We start from the raw sequence: 22,061 nt of genomic DNA on the forward strand, positions 1-22,061 counted from the left end.
AAATCTCGATCTTTAAACAGTTGACCCAATTCCTGATCATATTATTTATACCGTGCAAGCATGGGGGTAACTTTCTTTCAGCCCAGTTATGATGTAGAAAAAGTTAACCTTGGTAACCCACCTTTGTGGAGCAGAGGAATCTTTGCTAGAGCAACACGCAACCATCCTGACAACATCTGTAAGTTCAGCGGTCAAGTCAAATCAGCTGGCCTCATGGTGGGCGTGGCCACATTTGGCGGATGAATATATCTATGGACGTGCTTGGCACTATCCCGATTCAACTTTGATCTGAATTTATATATAAATTACACTGTTCATATATTGATAACAGTTTTCTTGATGTAAAACAAAAACTCACCAATACGCTCATCAATAATCGTTAGTGACTGTAAGAAAAATAGACACGATTTATTTTATCCGCGGTGTAATCCAACAACATCCGGCAGTGTCGTTCGTAACTTCCGGGTGACGCTTTTTTTTGATCGACACATGTTCTACCAGGTAAAATGTAACTGTTTGAGTAAATGTTTATTTTTGTTAATGACCCCTATTAACGCAAGCCGTGCTCATGATCGACTGTATTGGATTTTCTAAGGTTGAAATATTTAAACACCATGTCCGTAGTCGAAGGCGGTGTCAGACATCGACAGGTTACCGGAGAAGCGGGGCCAGATGTTGATGAAGGTCAGATATACCAAGAAGATAGATACAGCTCCTTGCAAAACACCAAAACAGACAACGAACAGGCTAAAACTGGGTAATTTTTTTCAAGTGCACTTTCCCATTGTTATTTCTCATTTTTCATTCATATTTTTTATTATTAAAAATTACAATCCCCGGATTATATTTGACAATTTAAAAACATAATATTTTTAATATAATAATAATATTAAAAAGGTAATCGTATGTTTTCAAATATTATAGATTTTCATGTGGAGGAGTCATTATAATCACTTGTGTTGCTGTGGCAATAACTGCTATTATTATTGCTTGTCTGCCATCACCAATAAAACCAGTTACTTTCAGGTAATGTCTTGTCATTAATTATTTTAATTAATTTAATGTATTTTTAAATATTTCATTTATGTGATATTGTTAAAATTTACCTAATATTTCAATTCACTGCCAATATTTAATATTTTATAAAGTTTTTAATTTCTGTAATTTCAGTTTGCCTGACCCACCAGAATTTGTGGGAGTGCTAGCACCGAATAACAAATTGCAAGATGCCAAGAAACTTTTTGATGGTGAAATAACTGGACCGGAGTCACTTGAGTTTCATGATGGTAAGTTATGAATGATTCTACATATACTGCTTAGGTATATTACGTATATATTACATATATGGAAGATTTTTCATATATAATAATAATAATAAAAATATCTTTATTACACCATAATGAATAATGACAATTCATCTACAGTTGAAGTAATAAAGTATATAAAAGTAGAATACAAGACAATAAAAACAACAGATCTATAAAAAAGTACAATGAAGTTTTTAGTTCCCGTTCGGCCGAAAACTTATGGGACTTATGGATTGACCTCTGTGCGTGCGTGCATCCATGTGTGCATCTGTATCTTAGACATGCCTGGACCAATTACATTCAAACTTCACACATACATCATACATAATATTATACATATGCACATCAATTTGTTTCACAATCTGATTCACGATAGCCGAATGACAGCCATTTTTGTACTGAAAAATCATCAAAATCAAGTATTTTTCTGGTGTTTACAGATGGATTTTGTTCAAACTTGGTATATACATTGGACATTATAGGACCTTGATGCACATTTTGTTTTTCAGAAAAGATTCGATGGCGGCCATTTTTTGTTAATGGTTCTAGTGCCATATCTCTGACTTGCTGTGACTGATTATGCTCAAATTCTAAATATTCATTAAACATAATGTCATAGATATACAAATATATTGGTTTGACGATCCTATTAAAAATGGCCGAATGGTGGCCATCTTTGTGCTAAAAACTCATCAAATATCAAGCATTTCAGGCATTTATGGATGGATTTTGTTCAAACATGGTACATATATTAGATATTACGGGTTCCTGATGCAAGTAATTTTATTTTTCAAATTGGATTCAAAGTGGCTGAAGTATGCTAAAGACAAAAAAGGCTCGAGGAAAGAGTGGAGAGTGGCACTGAATTGTCAGAAACCCATGATAAAAAGAGTGTGTTTATAAAAGATTTCATGACAGTTATTCAAGCATTGAATGAAAATAACCACAGTACATTTGAAAACCTTGCAAGTGCCTACCTTACAGGCCTACTGTCATGTTTTTCAACTGCTAGGAATGTAGTTGATGTTTTTGATCGATATGATCAATGAAGTGAAAGGTACAGAGAGTGGATTTCAGAATGAAGAAATAACCGAGAAAGTCACCTCACATAGTACAGTGGATGCAACACAAGAAGTGACTGATACACGTATCACATTACATGCAACAAAAACAGACAATGATTGCAGAGAGAATGGCATAATGTTTGTTCTCCAGATACAGATGTTCTTGTGATATTGGTACATTTCTTCCAAAAGTTACATTATGTTCAGTCTCTATGGTTCAAAACTGGTCATACAACTGTCAAAAAACAGCGGTACATTCCAGGACTGATCAAGTTTAAAGGACGATTGTTGTCCTGTATTCGGCCATATGCACATGCATTGTTTTATTATCCAATCCATGATGGTCAAAGAGTAGCCACATGTGTATTAACAAACTAATCAAAGAAAGCTTAGAAAGAACTCCCATGTGCTGAGAGTTTTGGAGACACATTAAAAATTAATTCAAAATTACTTATACTTGAGATATTGATGGAAACGCAGAAAACTAATTATGCAAATAAGGTAACCAATATGAACAGATTTAAGTGTAAAACTAAAGGTCTGCACAATGTACCAAGTTTTATTGAAATGTGATTAGAACCAAAAAAATATTAATTATTATGCTAATTGAAGAATTAATATGAACAGATTTTAACCAAAAATTAATCAGGCTGTCTATTGTCCTAGAGCATTTATGTACCAAGTTTTATCCAAATGCGATGATCAATACTTGAGATATCAGTATTAATTAATTATGTTAATTAGGTGATTAAGAAGCATAAATATTTACCAAAAACTAATATGGTGCATAGTCTGAGGTTCATTGAAATGTGATGGGTACTCTTTAAAAGTTTCATTGAAATCCAATGAGTGGTTTTTAGACATCAGTGCAACAGCCATAGAACAGCAAAAAATTAACTAATTATGCAAATTAGGTAATTAATAGGCACAATTATTTATCCCAAAATTAATCAGGTCTCTGCATAGTACTAGAAAAAATGTCGCAAGTCTCATTGAAATTTGATGATTAGTACTTGAGATATCAGGTGAAAAGCTGAAAATTAACTAATTATGCTAATAAGGTGATTAATATGCACAAATATTTTACCCAAAAACTAATTAGGTCTCTGCACAGTCCTCAAGTAACTATGTACCAAGTTTCATTGAAACGTGATCATTACTACTCGAAATATCAAAAGCTGAAAATTAATTAATTATGCAAATTAGGTAATTAATATGTACTGATATTACCCTAAAAACTATCAGGTCTGTGCAGTGTCATATGACACCTATGTACCAAGTTTTATTGAAATGTTATGATTAGTACTTGAGATATCAGTGGAAAAGCCGAAAATTGATTAATCATTATGTAAATTAGGTAATTAATAATATTAACAGATTTTTACCCAAAACTAATCAAATCTGCGCATTAGTTCAAAGCATCCATGTGCCAAGTTTCATTGAAATTCAATGAGTGGTTCTTCAAAAATCAGTGGAACAGTCATAGAACAGCTTAAAATCAGTTAATTATCATGCAAATTAGGTAATTAATATTCATATATTTTTACCCAAAACTAATCAAATCTGCGCACTAGTTCATAGCATTCATGTGCAAATTTCATCAAAATCCAATTAATGGTTCTTCAGATATCAGTGGAACAGTTTTGAAACAGCTAAAAATCAGCTAATTATCATGCAAATTAGGTAATTAATATTCATAAATTTTTACCAAAACCTAATCAAGTCTACGCATTATCCCAGAGTATCTATTTACCAAGTTTCACCAAAATTTGATTAGTAGTTCTTGAGATAACGGTGGAACAAAAAAAGTGACATACATACAGACATACAGACAGGGTAACTGCAAAGACTCCCTTTTGTGCTTCGCACACGGGAGTCAAAAATGCATCACACATTTTCCCCATTCCCAAACCAAATCTTAGTCGTGTTGAAACTAATTAACTGCATTACATTCATTGAACATAATGCAACTTCGATGCATGTCATATAATTTTTGACTCCCATGTGCGAAGCACATAATGGGAGTCTTTGCAGTTAGTGTGTCTGTGTGTGTGCGTGTGTGTGTGTGTGTGTGTGTGTATGTGTGTCCGACTGTTCCACTGCTATCTCAAGAACCATACATCGGTTTTTGATGAAACTTGGTGCATAGATGCTCTGGGCCAATGCGCAGATTTGATTAGGTTTTGGTAAAAATCCATGCTCGTTAATTACCTAATTTGCATGATAATTAGCTAATTTTTAGCTGTTCTATGACTGTTGGATACTAATTACTTAATTTGATTAGTCAATTTTCGGTTTTTCCACTGATATCTCAAGTACTAATCATCACATTTCAATGAAACTTGGTTACATAGATGTCATATGACACTGCACAGACCTGATAGTTTTTATGGTAATATCAGTACATATTAATTACCTAATTTGCATAATTAATTTTCAGCATTTGATATAAGTACTAATCATCACATTTCAATGAAACTTGGTGCATAGATGTCATATGACACTGCACAGACCTGATAGTTTTTATGGTAATATCAGTACATATTAATTACCTAATTTGCATAATTAATTAATTTTCAGCATTTGATATAAGTAGTGAGCATTACATTTCAATGAAACTTGGTACTTACATACTCAAGGACTATGCTGAGACCTGATTAGTTTTAGGGTAAATAATTGTGCATATTAATTACCTAATTTGCATAATTAACCAACTTTCACACTGATATCTCAGGTACTAAACATTACATATCAATGAATGTTTGTACATGGATGCTGTAGGACAACAGACAGACCTGGATAATTGTGGGTTAAAATCTGTATATATTGATTACCTAATTTGCATAATTAACCAATTTTAAGCTTTTACACTGATATCTAAAGTACTAATTATTCCATTTCAATGAAATTTAGTACAAAGATGCTCTAGGACAATGTACAAACCTAATTAGTTTGGGGTAAAAATCTGTTCATATTAATTCCCTAATAAGCATAATAATTCATATTTTTTTTGGTTCTAATCACATTTCAATTAAACTTGGAAACATAGATTTTCTGTTACATTGCACAGACCTCGTTAGTTTTACAATCAAATCTGTTCATATTAATTTTCTGATTTGCATAATTAGTTTTCAGCTAAGTAATTTCGAATTATATTTAATGTGTCTCAAATACTCTCAGCACATGGGAGTCCTTTCTAAGCTTCCTTTGATTTAGATTGGATTCAAAATGCTGATCAGTGACCATATTGCACTCTTAATAATGAGACTTTATGTATACATGCACTGTGATATAAACTTACACTGAAAATGGACAGGGACTATGCATTTTTTTAGCTCCGCTGTCGACTTTGTCGGGCGGAGCTTATCATATGAGTGATTGTCCGTCGTCGTCGTCGTCCGTCGTCTGTGTCAATGTTTTACTTTTTCGACTTCTTCTTGAAAACTACAAGCCTGAATGCTTTGATACTTGGTGTATATGTACCTTGGGTAGACCTCTCTTAGGTTTGTTCATTTCATGTTGATATCTTCAATTCTCTAATTTTGGTGAATATTTTTGTCATTTTTGGTAAAAAGTGATATTTTCGACTTCTTGTTAAAAACCGCAAGTGCAATTGCTTTGATATTACATATATAGGTACTACATGTGGACCTCTCTCAGATTTGTTCATTTTGTAATGATATCTTTAATTCTCTAATTTTGGTGAATATTTTTGTCATTTTTGGTAAAAAGTGATATTTTCGACTTCTTGTTAAAAACCGCAAGTGCAATTGCTTTGATATTACATATATAGGTACTACATGTGGACCTCTCTCAGATTTGTTCATTTTGTAATGATATCTTTAATTCTCTAATTTTGGTGAATATTTTTGTCATTTTTGGTAAAAAGTGATATTTTCGACTTCTTGTTAAAAACCGCAAGTGCAATTGCTTTGATATTACATATATAGGTACTACATGTGGACGTCTCTCAGAATTGTTCATTTTGTAATGATATCTTTAATTCTCTAATTTTGGTGAATATTTTTGTCATTTTTGGTAAAATGTGATACTTTAAACTTCTTGTTAAAAACCACAAGTCCGATTGCTTTGATATTACATATATAGGTACTACATGTGGACCTCTCTCAGATTTGTTCATTTTGTGATGATGTCTTCAATTCTCTAATTTTCGTGAATATTTTTGTAATTATTGGTAAAAAGTGATATTTTCGTCTTCTTGTTAAAAGCCAATAGTTCAATTGCTTTGATATTACATATTTAGATACTACATGTAGACCTTTCTCAGATTTGTTCATTTCGTGATGATATCTTGGATTCTATAATTTTGGTAAATATTTTTGTCATATTTGGTAAAAAGTGATATTTTCGACTTCTTGTTAAAAACCAAAAGTTCAATTGCTTTGATATTACATATATAGATACTACATGTAGACCTTTCTCAGATTTGTTCATTTCGTGATGATATCTTCAATTCTCTAATTTTGGTGAATATTTTGGTCATTTTTGGTAGAAAGTGATATTTTCGATTTCTTGTTAAAAACTGTAAGTCCGATTGCTTTGATACTATACATATTGTTCATTTTCTGATGATGTCTTCAGTTCTTTAATTGAAATGTGCATTTCTAACAGCGGAGCTATCTCAGCCGATAGGCTGCTTGTTTTATTTTTAGTTAGCCATTTCAATCCTTTCATTTTTCCTTGTTTTCTTAGAGATTTTTATTGTTTATTGTTAGTGAATATTTACACATTGTCTGTTTACAGGTGTAATGTACACTGGAACCACTGATGGTAGACTGGTTAAAATTATTGGGAAAACTGTCAGCACATTGGCTACATTTGGCATCCCACCATGCAGTATGTATTGTGTATCAACTTTTGATTTTGTAACAATTAAAATATAATGTTGATGAATTGTCATTTTCAGAAGATTTTTTTTCATGTATGACATTCTACTTATTATTAAAACTACATGCGCTTATGTAAAATGACAGCACTGTGTCTTTCATTGTTAAAAAAATGATATTTCAATGATCTATCATACAATAAATACAATTGTATATGATTTTTTAAGGAAAATAGATGAGTTTGTGTTGAGTAGTGGGTTATAGTAATGTACTTATATGCATTGAATTAGACTCATATTGAACATGCCATGATAATTACCGGTACAAATGACCCCCCCCCCCCCCAGCCCCCATTTGTAATGGACTCGTCATTATTATGTACATTTTCAGCTGGTAAATATGAGGAGGAGCCGAGATGTGGAAGGCCCTTGGGTATCAGAGTGGACAGTAATGGTACACTCTATGTCATAGATGCATATAAAGGCCTATATAAAGTAGATCCCAAAACAGGTGAGGTGGTATAGGTTGTGTTATTATACATCTATCGAATGAGCTGTTTATAATTATGATACAAGTGCAAATTAGAGCAAAATTGAATTACTGTATTTATCAACCAAAAATTATTCTTATTAATTTGAGTAATTATTCAATTAATTTGAGCAATTATTCAATTAATTTGAAAAATAACAAATTAATTTCCATTTGTCTTCTTTTAATACACACTCTTGAAATAACAATTATTATTACTTTACCTGAATAATAGAGTTTTATGGTATTTATTTGTTCTTGCAATTGCAAAAGATCGCCCATGTACGATGTTTTGTGGTGGATGATGTTTGGGATAAATACGATAGTAATTCAAAATTCACTTCATGTAATGAATTATTGCATAATTTCCATATTAGATGTTATTCAAATCTATAACCATATTTCTCTTCATTGGTACTAAAGTAATTTTTGACTCCCGTGTGCGAAGCACAAACAGGGAGTCTTTGCAGTTAGTGTGTCTGGCTGTGTGTTTGTGTGTCTGTCTGTTCCACTGATATCTCAAAAACCGTACATTGATTTGTGATGAAACTTGGTGGATAGATGCTCTGGGCCAATGCGCAGATTTGATTAGGTTTTGGTGAAAGTCCATGCATATTAATTACCTAATATGCATGATAATTAGCTGATTTTTAGCTGTTCCACTGACACCTAAAGAACCACTCATTGGATTTTAATGAAACTTGGCACATGTATGACATGCATCGAAGTTGCATTATGTTCAATGAAAGTAATGCAGTTAATTAGTTTCAACACGACTAAGATTTGGTTTGGGAATGGGGAAAATGTGTGATGCATTTTTGACTCCCGTGTGCGAAGCACAAATAGGAGTCTTTGCAGTTACCCTGTCTGTTTGTCTGTTTGTCTGTATGTCTGTATGTATGTATGTATGTATGTCACTTTTTTTGTTCCACCGTTATCTCAAGAACCACTAATCAAATTTTGGTGAAACTTGGTAAATAGATACTCTGGGATAATGCGCAGAGTTGATTAGGTTTTGGTAAAAATTTATGAATATTAATTACCTAATTTGCATGATAATTAGCTGATTTTTAGCTGTTTCAAGACTGTTCCACTGATATCTGAAGAACCATTAATTGGATTTTGATGAAATTTGGCACATGGATGCTCTGAGCTAGTGCGCAGATTTGATTAGTTTTGGGTAAAAATATATGAATATTAATTACCTAATTTGCATGATAATTAACTGATTTTAAGCTGTTCTATGACTGTTCCACTGATTTTTGAAGAACCACTCATTGAATTTCAATGAAACTTGGCACATGGATGCTCCAAACTAATGCGCAGATTTGCAGTTTTGGGTAAAAATCTGTGCAATATTAATTATCTAATTTGCATAATAATTAATCAATTTTCGACTTTTCCAGTGATATCTCAAGTACTAATCATCACATTTCAATAAAACTTGGTTATTTCAAGAGTTAATTTGCATAATTAATTAATTTTCAGCTTTTTGCCTGATATCTCAAGTACTGATCATCATATTTCAATGAGACTTGCTACATAGATCTTCTAGGACTATGCAGAGACCTGATTAGTTTTAATTAGATATTAATTACTTAATTTACATAATGTTTCACTGATATATAAAGAACCACGAATTGGATTTTAATGAAACTTTTAAAGAGAACTATGCAGAGACCCAATTAGTTTTTGGTAAATATTTATGCTTATTAATCACCTAATTAACATAATTAATTAACACACTAATTCATAATTTTTTTGTTCTGTTCATATTAGTTACCTGATTTACATAATTAGTTTTCAGCTTTTCCATCAATATCTCATGTACAAGTAATTTTGAATTAATTTTTAATGCGTCTTCAATACTCTCAGCACAAGGGAGTTCTTTCTAAGCTTTCTTTGATTAGTCCTTGTTCGGACGAAGTCCGAAAACGGGGACTATTTGGGTTCGCTATGTCTCGGACACCCATTGACGGATTTCATTCAAACTTTACATGAAGACAATACATGATGTCTTACATATGTACGTCAAGTTACTTTATTATCGGAGAAAAAAATGGCCCACCGACGGTCATTTTGAATGTAAAATTTGCTATTTCTGATACCTAAATGTGTCTGCAGCAGTTTCTCAGAGATGACTGGGCCGATTTGAATCAAACTTGGTATGATGATCATACATATTGGGTTATAGGTGCACGTCATACTTTTTCCGTGATTCAAACAAATATGGCCGACTGGCGGCCATTTTGTTTTTAATGGTATCCATGCTACTAGGTCAGGGAAAGCCCCATGACCCCAAGATTCTTTTCCCTTACATCACGAACCACGTGACCGAGCACATATGGCGGCGCCATTACGCCTGGATATCAACTCTGATTTTTCTCCGCCTCAAGTGGAGATGAAGTGTAGCGAGCTCTGCCTGGATTGCTTGCTGTTTCCTGTCCAGGTTTCTAGCTAGGGTTAATGCCGCTGGCGCGACATCCTACATTGTAGCTGGTAGGATAAGTTTTTCTTGTCATTTTTACCCTCATGTCGTTTTTCTCTTTGTGTGTAGCATTTTTCACAACAAAGAAATAAAACCCGGGCGTTGTAGCCAAATCACTTGTTGATTTTGTTACGTTACCTTTTCCTACTGTAATTCGTTTCCCTCATGCATGTCGTCTTCATTTTATGCTTAATCTACGTATTTAGAAATGAATAGATGTAATAACAGCACCAGGACTAGCTGCTGTTTTTAGCTCCGCTGTCGACTTTGTCGAGCGGAGCTTATCATATGAGTGATTGTCTGTCGTCGTCCGTGTCAATGTTTTACTTTTTCGACTTCTTCTTGAAAACTACAAGCCTGAATGCTTTGATACTTGGTGTATATGTACCTTGGGTAGACCTCTCTCAGATTTGTTCATTTCATGATGATATCTTCAATTCTCTAATTTTGGTGAATATTTTTGTCATTTTTGGTAAAAAGTGATATTTTCAACTTGTTAAAAACCGCAAGTCCAATTGCTTTGATATTACATATATAGGTACTACATGTGGACCTCTCTCAGATTTGTTCATTTTGTAATGATATCTTTAATTCTCTAATTTTGATGAATATTTTTGTCATTTTTGGTAAAAAGTGATATTTTCAACTTCTTGTTAAAAACCGCAAGTCCAATTGCTTTGATATTACATATATAGGTACTACATGTGGACCTCTCTCAGATTTGTTCATTTTGTAATGATATCTTTAATTCTCTAATTTTGGTGAATATTTTTGTCATTTTTGGTAAAAAGTGATATTTTCTTCTTGTTAAAAAACCACAATCATTTATGGTGAAAAATGATATTTTTGAATTCTTGTTGAAAACAGCAAGTCCCATTGCATTGATACTATACGTATTGTTCATTTTCTAATGATATCTTCTGTTCTTTAATTGAAATGTGCATTGCTAACAGCGGAGCTATCTCAGCCAAGAGGCTGCTTGTTTGGTAGTAGATCTGTCATTGCATCTGTCAACTATGGATAACTGAAAAATATCATTGTCATTTTTGGTAAAAAGTGATATTTTCGACTTCTTGTTGAAAACTGCAAGTCCAATTGCTTTGATATTACATATATAGGTACTACATGTGGACCTTTCTCAGATTTGTTCATTTTGTAATGATATCTTTAATTCTCTAATTTTGGTGAATATTTTTGTCATTTTTGGTAAAAAGTGATATTTTCTTCTTGTTAAAAAACCACAATCATTTATGGTGAAAAATGATATTTTTGAATTCTTGTTGAAAACAGCAAGTCCCATTGCATTGATACTATACGTATTGTTCATTTTCTAATGATATCTTCTGTTCTTTAATTGAAATGTGCATTGCTAACAGCGGAGCTATCTCAGCCAAGAGGCTGCTTGTTTGGTAGTAGATCTGTCATTGCATCTGTCAACTATGGATAACTGAAAAATATCATTGTCATTTTTGGTAAAAAGTGATATTTTCGACTTCTTGTTGAAAACTGCAAGTCCAATTGCTTTGATATTACATATATAGGTACTACATGTGGACCTTTCTCAGATTTGTTCATTTCATGATGATATCTTTAATTCTCTAATTTTGATGAATATTTTTGTAATTTTTGGTAAAAAGTGATATCTTCGACTTCTTGTTGAAAACCGCAAGTCCAATTGCTTTGATTATACATATAGGTACTACATGTGGACCTCTCTCAGATTTGTTCATTTTCTAATGATATCTTCTGTTCTTTAATTGCCATGTGCATTGCTAACAGCGGAGCTATCTCAGCCGACAGGCTGCTTGTTTTTTTGGTCTCTTTGTTTTCAAGTCGACTTTGCAGTGGTTATATTCAGAATTTACCAGCATAGAACCCACATCCGATATGCTTTTTGTGGACCCTTTCTCGCATGGCGCCGAGTTTGCCTTCGAGTTGAGGGCTTTGGACGAAGGACTGTCAGAGCAAATTGCGTCCCTGGCAGGCCAGGTAGATCAGACGCAGTCAAAGCGAACTGTCTCCACTCAGTGGGCAAGCAAGAAGAAACACAAAAGCATTGTTTGCATTCAAACATTTCTATTCCGGGGAACCCCCCCTTTCCCACCCGCTGCTCTCCCACTGATTTGGATGAGGCTGAGGCTCAAGCTAGTTGCACCGGGTCTCCGCTGGGGCCTCGGGCACTGAATGCCAACGGGGGTGCATCCCCCTACTTTCAGCCAGCCAGGGTTCGTTGCGTGGTAATGGTACAATGGTAACGGTACGATGTAAATACCCCCACCCTTGATCCTGTGGGATCACGGGTGCTGGGATCCAAAGCAACCCCGACAGCACGTCTCTCCCTGTCCGTTCAAGTGGGGTGCATGGAGCGCAAACAGTGTTGATGGCCGATGTAACGTGGAGGAGGTAACGTTTAAGGCCAGCGGGTGGGGAAAAATTTTATGCAACACTTTCCGCTGGACCAAACGCTACCCGGTCGGTGTGGTTTTGGGATCAGACCCCAAAGTGTGGGATGAGACCAAAACACCCCCAATGAATTTCCGCTTGGCACACCGGGTTATGGGGGACAGCCGCGTTCCATGGGCGTTCTCGCCAGCTCAATCTGAAACGATCCATCACACCCTGAGGGCAGAGTTGCTTGAGCACATTATTGTGCGCACCCAGGACTCTGAGACCTTGGAGGCAGAACGCACCAGCCTCCTAGACCAGGCGACCCTTTTACTGGCGGGCCACTGCACATCTACATGCGACACCCCCTAGTGTCACCTGGCTCTCGTGGCCGGGCCACTACTGTGCAACGAGAAGCGGCCTTAGACGCACATGTTTTCGCTGACAAACTGAGTCAGGGGTACCTCCCCACCTCAGTGACGCAGACTGGACATCTTCCACCCTCTTTGTTCGGGGAATGGTGGGTACAGTCTCAGAGCTTCAGAGTGCAATAAACCAGAGGGAAAAGATCGAATCCGCTAGCCAGTTGGCCCTGCCAAGGGTAAGCGGAGGGCACCCCAAGCACAGAAAACACAATGCCCTAGGGCGTCGTTTGCTAGCCAGAGTCGGCCAGGAGGCAAGCGCTCATACCCTTTCACGGGAGGGAACAGTAACGGCATGCCCCCCAGGGAGGAAAGGGCCACGTGGTGGTTCCTCACCGTCCTCGGGCGGTCGTCCACCCGGGCAGCGGGGGAAGCGTGTTTGACGCTTACCTCTGCGACTGGGGAGGACAGACATGTGTTCGGCGAGTGGCCAGGTCACAACTTAATTCAGGCCTTGGGAAAACTCACCTCATGGGAGAAGAGAGCACATATCCCTGTCGTACACAGATTGCGCCAGTGTAGTCCGGTTTGGAGACAGTGGGTGACCGATCCCTGGACCTTTCCAGGTGGTGACATTCTGTTACAGGATACCGCTTTAATCTCCATCTCCCCTGTCAGTGTCTCCCCTATTGGGCACTGCCAGGGGACTCCCGCAAGATGGAAGCAATCAGGCAGGAAGTAGCAGTTTGCTGGAAAAGGGTGCCAATCAGTATGTGCTCCTCGATTGGTTCTGCATGGAGACGCCATTCAGCGTTCTTCTCTCCATCCACCGTTTCGACTGGCTAGCCCCACTAGACTTAAGCGAGGCCTACCTGCACATACTGATGTACCCAGCGAGTTGCCATCTCCAAATGGCCCAGCTGGGCCAAGTATTCAAATTCCGGGTGCCCAGCGCCCTACGTGCTCACCAGAGTGATAAAACAGGTAGTGCTGCTGCTTCACCAAATGTCGATACACCTCAATCCGTAGACGACTGGTTACTACACAACCCATTCAAGGGGTTATTAGCCAAACACGTCAGGCTAACACAGGATTTACTTCACCAGTTGGGCTCTTTAGTAAATAGACAAGTCCCATCTCTACCTAGTCAGCGTTCCCTCAGTGTCCCTTTGAGAACTAATGCGGATCATTGGAATGATGACCTTGATTCAAAGGGTGGTTCACCAGGCCGCATTATGCAGCCGCTCGGTACAACGCTTGTTGTTACAACGCCAAGCTCTCCTATGAGATAAGCCCTGCCCTGGTGATTGTCACTGGCCGACCTCTGACAGGGGGCCCCCTTGGACCCACTTGCCGCAGGTATGACTCTGGTAACAGTTGCTTCCCTCTAAGGTTGGGGAGTGCACCTATTGGACGAACAAGCCCAAGGATATAGCCCCCGCATTGGTTTCAGGACCACCAAACTGAAAGCAGTGCACTTAGCACTACCACACTTTCTACCCATAGTCCGAGACCACAGAGTCCTGCTTCACACAGGCAACATAGCAGTGGTCTCCTTCAAGAAGGAGGGGGGGACGCGTTCCCTATCGTTGTCAAATTCTCCTTTGATGCCTGGAATACAATGTGGAGCTAACTACACACCACCTTCCAGGGGTGAGAAACAGTCTGGCGACGCCCTTTCAGGACGGCTCTGTCTCCAGAACACGGAGTGGCTGATACCCAGTGGATAGCCTCCAGGCTGTTTCGGCTGTGGGACGGTCCAAAAATACTGTAAAATGACTAATTTTCACTGGGTTTAAATTTCACTGATTTACCATTTCAGGCATATTCAGCGGGTTTTAAATTCACGGTTTTATCATTTAGATAATGTGTTCTATGCTAAATTTTACAAATTCACTGTGTTTTAATTTAGCGCATTTTTCCAGTCAGCGAAATAAGCTAAATTAAAACCCAGTGAATAATTACCCCCTTTACAGTAGACTGGTTTCCCGCACCTCGGAACGCCAAACTCCTGACGTGCATAACACTCCTGTCGACTCCAGGAGCCTGGGCCAGGGTCACTTTGCTAACCCCGTGGACCCACTTAGTTGTGCACGCCTTTTCCTCCCTTCCCACTAGCACACCTGCATATTGTAATTGGTTGCACCCAATGGGCCAACCAGGGCCTAGTTGCCACTTCTGCTGGAAATGCTAGTCGAAACACCAGTAGTGCTTCTGGACTTGCCGGACCTGCTGTCTCAACCGGACAGCGCACTACCTATGAGCCCAGCAGGTATCACTAACATGCATAGAGGCTCTCAGTAGACCTGCACATATGAAAGCTTTATCTGAGCGGGCTGCCAACGTCCTGGCCAGGGCAAACAGGGATTCCACCAACGCAGCCTACATTTCTAGGTTGTGAGCATACACTGACTGGTGTAGCGGAAGGGAGATTGATCCGTACCATCCCTTTATTGGCCAGCTAGAAGAGTCCTTCGTCCACCTGTTTGACGAAGTAGGTTTGTCCTACGCAACGATCGTTGGCTACAGGTCGGCCTTGTCTCCCACCATTGAGAACGTTTCGACTAGACTAGACGATTGTCCGATTATTAGGAGACTATTTATTGCTTTCTAGACGCAGAGACGCAGGGAACCGTCCAACTAGGACTTATCTGTTGTTGTTGTCCGCTCTAAGCAGACCACCCTTGGAGCCTCTCCGTTCAGCACCACTCAAATTTTTGACGTGGAACTGTCTTTCTTGGACTGGTGCACGACCTTTATGGGCGTTGTACTAAAGACATGAATCAGGTTTCTCGCCAAGAACCAAAGTCTCAGCATTTCTGCGGACAGATTTCTTTACCATCAGCGCTCCCTGGAAGCTCCCAGGTCCCGCTTTGTGGCCTATGCCCTCATGCAGAACATGCTACCTCCTGAATTGGGTTTGGGTCTAACTTTCTCGGGCACACCGAACCCTGTCACCACAGCAGCCATTTGGCTTCTTGCTCCGGCAACAGCACAGGCAAGGAAAGACACCACCCTTTTTGGGGTCTTAACTAAGGTGTTGAGTGATTATTGTAGAGTGTTTCATCCCGAATGATGTTTCTGTTGGCTCGGAAAACCCGCCATCTATCGGCGCCTGACTCTGCCTACAGTTAAAAATACATGTAGTCATTTTGACTGACCGGAGTCTATGGTGGGTAATTGAACACAGTGAATTTAGGCAGTAACATCAACCTGAACATTATTTTTGTAATTTTATTCAATATGACTGCCCAATGTTCAATTCTCGTATAAAAGCACTAAATCATATTTTTTTACAAATCCATCTCTTATTAATGGTTTCAATCTAATCTCAATGACTTCATCAGTATCAAATTGATATGTCAGAGCACAACATTTTGGACAGGGACTGTGTCATTAACAATGACTTGTTAATTTAAGAATTACAACATGAAAGATAATCTTTTAGCAATATTATATTTCTCTTTTGTTTTAAAATTAAATTTGAATTATAGAGAGAGCCCAACTTTGGCAGGAAAAATGATATCAACTTAATCAACACAAATTTGTAAAAATTTGAATTTATGTAGTACCTTTTAAAGTAATCACACAGCCTCATATTTAAACTTTCAGGGGATGTCATCCAACTGGTGTCATCAAATACAGTGGTTGAGAAAAAAAAAATGAAATTGGGTAATGACCTTGACTTACAAAAAGATGGAATAGTCTATTTTACTGATTCTAGTTATAAATGGCAAAGACGACAACATGGATATCTTAGTTCAGAAGCAGGTTCATGTGGCAGGTAAGGTTATTTAGCAACATATTCAGAAACTGCAGATGATGGTCTTCAAAACTGCTTAAGGTAGCGAGAGGGGAAATACGAGTAATAGTTTACACCCCTTTCACCCCTTAATTACACAAAGAACTGCAGTCAGATGTTGATAAGTCGTTACAATTGGTCAGGCAGTTTGTTTTGAAATTTACTTCATCTGTTCAAAATGTTGGCAACAACCCGGTAATTATCAAAGGCGTGATTGACAGGTCAACAACAACAAAATTAAAATGTAGCAAGGCTTGTTCATTTCGATAGACACCATGGCGACGCTACTAAAATTTAAAACTTCCGTCAGTTGAGTTTCATGTCAGTATCGAGGCAACTATTATAGGTCGTTGCAATGGATAAGCAAGGTGTGGAAAAACCCGCTGTAATAAGAGAGGTAGGTAGTTCAGCTTTATTTGGGAGCAATGTCTTATTCAATATTTAAAAAACTGTTTTAATACAAGACAGCAGCACCTACATAAACTAAGCCAGTAACACATTCCTTGTATACAAATTTTTATCTTTTTTTAATGTTTGTTCCCTTACTTTTTGTGTAGTTATTTTTCTTTTACTAATATCTGATTTGTAACCCTTTTCATCCCCTCCGGGGGATGTTGTGTGTTAATAAATAAATAAAATTCCGAGATCAGTCGACAGAGCGGTGTTTCGAAAAAAACAGATCACATTATCGTGAACTGGTAGCATTCTTCCTGGGAAACGTGGTGCTTGTCAAGACTTCCACAGTACATGTAGCCTGGACAAGCTTAATATACACACACTGCTTTTTTTCGATTTCCTGCTTCCTTGTGTCCTCTATGGTGGCAATGTGCACACGTTGCTTCGACAACGTTTAATCCCGGTAAAGCTAACGGGGGTAGCGGCGGGGGTGGCGACTTTAAGTCAGTCAATTCGCGTTCAACCAAGATCTTTACTTGTGAAAGTGTGTCCAACTTGTCAGTTAATTCATTCTCCCGATCCTGTAACGATGGGGTTTTGTACGTCAGAATTTTTGTGGGTATTACCCTGTTGGAATTACCGGTGACAAAGTCAAGTCTACGCTTTCGCGACATCGAAGTGTCGTTGTCGGTGTCTACGTATTCTTTGGTCTTAGAGGACTTTATCGCTGGGGATTTCCCATCCACCGTGTGTATTTGTAATTTTAGTGTCCCACTTTTTGAGCGCACTATGTTGTCAGTTAGTAGAAGTTTAAATCGGTCATTCCGTGGTAAATCCAGCTTTTGGGTTTCATCATCGAGTACTTAAATGAGTGTTGCTCCCATCCGACTGAGGTATTTGATTTCTCTGGTGATTAGCCCAACAAAATCTTCAAAAGACATCTGCTGTAACCGAGTTTCAGTGATGTGAATTGGGGTGATTCGTACACTTCCATAGTACATATAATGTACTTTGATTAACATCTCCGGCTTGTGAATTTCCATCATCTTTAATTTGTCTGGCACACCGAGCAACCTACCTTCCGCATGTGTGGGAACGAACTGGGAATATTTGTTCTGTTATGCAAATTAGCAATAATGCTAAATATATTGGCCAATCAGTTTATTTGTACCGAGTGGCCATGGTGTCTATCGAAATGAACAAGCCTTGCTACATTTTAATTTTGTTGTTGTTGACCTGTCAATCACGCCTTTGATAATTACCGGGTTGTTGCCAACATTGTGAACAGATGAAGTAAATTTCAAAACAAACTGCCTGACCAATTGTAACGACTTATCAACATCTGACTGCAGTTCTTCGTGTAATCAAGGGGTGAAAGGGGTGTAATTGTGTTTAGTACTTTCCCACCTGTTATTAAGCATGCAGCTATGGAAATGTATGTAAACATACAGTGGATGAGTTCATGAAAATAAACCAAATTTATGAACCTAATGCATCACGCACAATAAATTGTTTTCATTGAAAAAGAAAGTATACAATATATATTTAATAGTCCAACATTTTTTTATGCCAGGCGACAGTTCCAGACATTGAAGGTCACTGTTGTCGCTCCTGACTTTTTTTTTTTTGCATATGCAAATTGCAAGTGCTAGATTTGACACATAGTGCATATTTGCCACAGAAGTCATATTCATGTTAGGGACTACATGACAGGGCTGTGCAGCCATCTCTCTATCGAATGGCAATTTAATGCGCTATCCTGGCGTCAAACAGGCTGCGAACCTTTTTGATGTTCAGCCTAGTGTAAGATTTGAACTCGGGTCTACCGAACACGAGTCTGATGCGACAACCACTATGCTACCAGTGACCGGTCCCAATTTTTTTTTTTTTTTTTCTCGTCTCGCTACCATAAATTGAGTCACTATTGTGAACGAAAAAACTTTAAACATAACAAAAACAAAAGCTATGGTTTTCAACTCAAGTAACAGTTTAATAAAAAATATGAGATTCAAAATCAACAATTAAGAAATTACACATGTACATTTGCTTCCTGGCCACAACATTTACTCCATTTGGAAAATTAAATCATATGCAATGCTAAAAATTAAATGAAAATGTCCTTTTTGTTGGCTGTATCATACTCAGTCTCATACACAGGGCTGATTCTAAACAATTATTATATTATGATATTTCTGTGATAAATATCGTACTCACCAGGATACAGTCAAATGAATAATTTTTTGTCATTTTGAATTTTGGAGTTTGTCTGATTCATTTGGTGATTTGAATGTCCATGGTATCAGTGGCAAGTACTGCAGCTCAGCTAGCATAAAACAGCCTGACGCAATACTGTACAAGGATATATTTACCCTATTTTCACTGTGTTTATTGACGAAAATGTTTTCGATGTCATCTGCCAGCAGCAGCTCTATTCTTATGATCCATTGCACCTAATGAATGGTTCAGTCAAATCTTGTTTGGAAATGTGGAGTGACCATCTTGCTTTAAGCTGCTATTTTTTAGTATTGAGTACTTAGTTAAAAATCATTTTATGTGTATAAATTGTTGTACATGTATTTCCACACAATGTGTAGATTATTATGGTACAATCCTGTGACAGGAAAAGCAAAAGTGCTATTGAAGAATTTACACTTCCCGAATGGTGTTCAGCTGTCACCAAAACAAGATTACTTATTGGTCACTGAGACAACCAGAGCCAGAATAATTAAGTAAGTAGTGGATTTAAAAAAAATTCAACATGAGAACAAATATGACAGAGTTTCGAGAATGTAATGTTGACCTTATTTTCTACCGAGCAGGTATAATTTGAAAGGTCCCAATAGAGGCAAAGTTGAAGTATTTGCGAATAATTTACCAGGCTTACCTGATAACATCCGACCTAGCAGCAGTGGTGGTTATTGGGTTGGTATGGCCATAATTCGGGATCCTACATTTTCTGCCTTTGATTATGTTGCTTCAAGACCATGGTTACGGTCTTTATTACTAAAGGTAATGTATATTGTATTTTATTGATTATTAGCTTGAAGTTTGGATTCTTGTGCAAAGTTGCATGTTTTTGTCAGTTAAGCAAGGATGTATAAATTTGTATAAATTTGAAATTGAGAAACAATAGATGTATAATTATATTACCTGGGTACTACAGAATAGAGCCACGTACTTCTTGTTACTTATAAACTCACACGCTAAAACATAAGACTCATTCCCAGTTGTAATTTATTTTCTACCAGTGGAGGCAGATGAAGTTTTGTTTGTTTTGTTTTGTTTTCTCCTATAACATGTTATGATAAGAAGTGGCAGCTTAGATTTGTGTTTGATCCACTTTGATATGTATCTCAAATTGTTCGTATGTATGTAAAATTGTCTTTAGTAAAATTGAGAAATGTTATAAATTATCAAAAAAATTGTTTATGTTTATTATTATTAATACAGATATTTGACCCAGAGATTTTAAAGCGTATGGCACCAAAATATGGATTATTGATTGAGCTAAATGCAGATGGTGATATTATACAAAGCTTACATGACCCTACTGGCGAAGTTATTCCATCTGTGAGTGAGGTGTTAGAAACAGCTCCGGGACAACTATATCTTGGTTCATATCATTCATCGTTTATTGGTAAACTTGATTTATCTGGATCACATAGAAGCTCGTCTTCATCGAACAAAGATAGGAAACAATCGCAAGAACCAGATACATGACATGTTGGATGTCATGGTTGTAGATTGAGATGGTCGGAAAAACTAATACCGGTAGTGCTTGTTTCTAATGATGTTACAAAGCATCCTAATAGGTTCAAACAAGCAAATGAGTAAAACAAAACTTTTGTATTGTGGCATTAATGTAATTTCCAAACGACTTTAGTGGGTCAATTAACTTCACAACAACACCAAACAACTACAGCAAAGTGATGCAGTTAAAATTATAAAAATTGTTATTGTCTCAATTCTTTCGATATATATGATTTTTATCTCATGTTGTGCATAAAAAGTTACAGCATGAATTAACAGGGCACAATTTTAAATCTTTTTTAAAAAAAACGTGAATTGAAAGGATGACCATAAATGAATAAAATTTTACAGTAGCCAATATACTGCCTGAAACTGGTTGAACAGAAATAAATGCATGTACAGACCAAGGAAAAATTTATATTCCCATTACCAAGACATAGATTATATTAAAGGGAGGCAGTCGTTTTTTTGCGACCGCTTATCACTTACCGGAAACCGACCACATTTTAATCACGTTTTTTTAGCTCGCTCGCTCATTGAAAAACACGACCGCTCGCCCAAACACTGATCACTGGCACACGAGTGGTCGAAATGGTGGTTTTGATAGTAAAGTGTGAACATACAACTGGTATTAACTATTATTAAATTCTGAACGACACTTCAAATCAAATAGTTGTATGACACTGGGACATCTTGTTACGGGTTTTGGGTGTTTGTTCTAGATGTAATATTTTATTTTAATGAGACAGTTCCGTGAAAAAAAGCATAAGTAACTCTTTTGACTAAGTAGAGAAATGTTGAAATGTTAAAGGGCGGCAGTCGTCACACCGTGTCCTGTTCCATATGGGACTCATAGCGACGTATACAACGCGTGTAAAATACATTGTTTATTTACGTGACAACTTCTGTACTTTAAGGTAGCGAGAAGGGTTTGGTGACGTTTTTGATTAAAGCATTCTCTGTCTATTGTCTCATTCAGAACGGTAATTTAGCGTATATATTTCAAAAGCCTAAGTATACAAGGACAAGTTCGCACATACTGGAGAGTCAATGTTTACGTGATTACCACGAGACCACACAAATGGCAAACCTTGTAAAAATGACTAAGTCTCCAATTGCAAGAGCACAATGT

The 22,061-nt window shown here is 37.2% G+C and overlaps 2 protein-coding genes across 4 annotated transcripts in view; one reads left to right on the forward strand and one right to left on the reverse strand.

Annotated features, from left to right (window-relative positions):
• The window catches only part of LOC100378685 (lysosomal cobalamin transporter ABCD4-like), a 31,997-nt gene extending 11,798 nt beyond the window's left edge, over positions 1-20,199 (reverse strand). The window contains exon 1 of one of the 2 annotated variants that reach the window (XM_085491833.1): positions 20,064-20,199. Coding sequence is in view for 1 of the 2 variants with exons in the window: in XM_002739198.3 (XP_002739244.2) it covers positions 122-165 (44 nt within the window). In the remaining variant the exon portion in view is untranslated. Of the gene's footprint in view, positions 1-121; positions 575-20,063 lie in introns of those variants that run through there. The other variant, XM_002739198.3, reaches the window with a different exon arrangement.
• LOC102810283 (adipocyte plasma membrane-associated protein-like) lies at positions 436-21,287 on the forward strand. 2 transcript variants are annotated; one of them, XM_006822073.3, is made up of 10 exons: positions 436-501; positions 596-757; positions 925-1,026; positions 1,171-1,286; positions 7,136-7,228; positions 7,609-7,728; positions 16,594-16,765; positions 19,774-19,908; positions 19,999-20,188; positions 20,630-21,287. In XM_006822073.3, exons 2-10 carry the CDS (start codon positions 615-617, stop codon positions 20,897-20,899), a joined length of 1,341 nt encoding a protein of 446 aa, XP_006822136.2. In that variant the 5' UTR covers positions 436-501; positions 596-614; the 3' UTR covers positions 20,900-21,287. The 2 variants fall into 2 exon arrangements, with proteins under 2 accessions (XP_006822136.2, XP_085347971.1); XM_085491845.1 differs by lacking the exon at positions 436-501 and having other exon boundaries at positions 512-757.
• Positions 21,288-22,061: the final 774 nt, after the last annotated feature.

The sequence above is a fragment of the Saccoglossus kowalevskii genome, chromosome 2 (assembly GCF_978046115.1).
Source record: "Saccoglossus kowalevskii chromosome 2, keSacKowa6.1, whole genome shotgun sequence".
In the NCBI taxonomy this organism is placed as follows: Eukaryota; Metazoa; Hemichordata; class Enteropneusta; family Harrimaniidae; genus Saccoglossus; species Saccoglossus kowalevskii.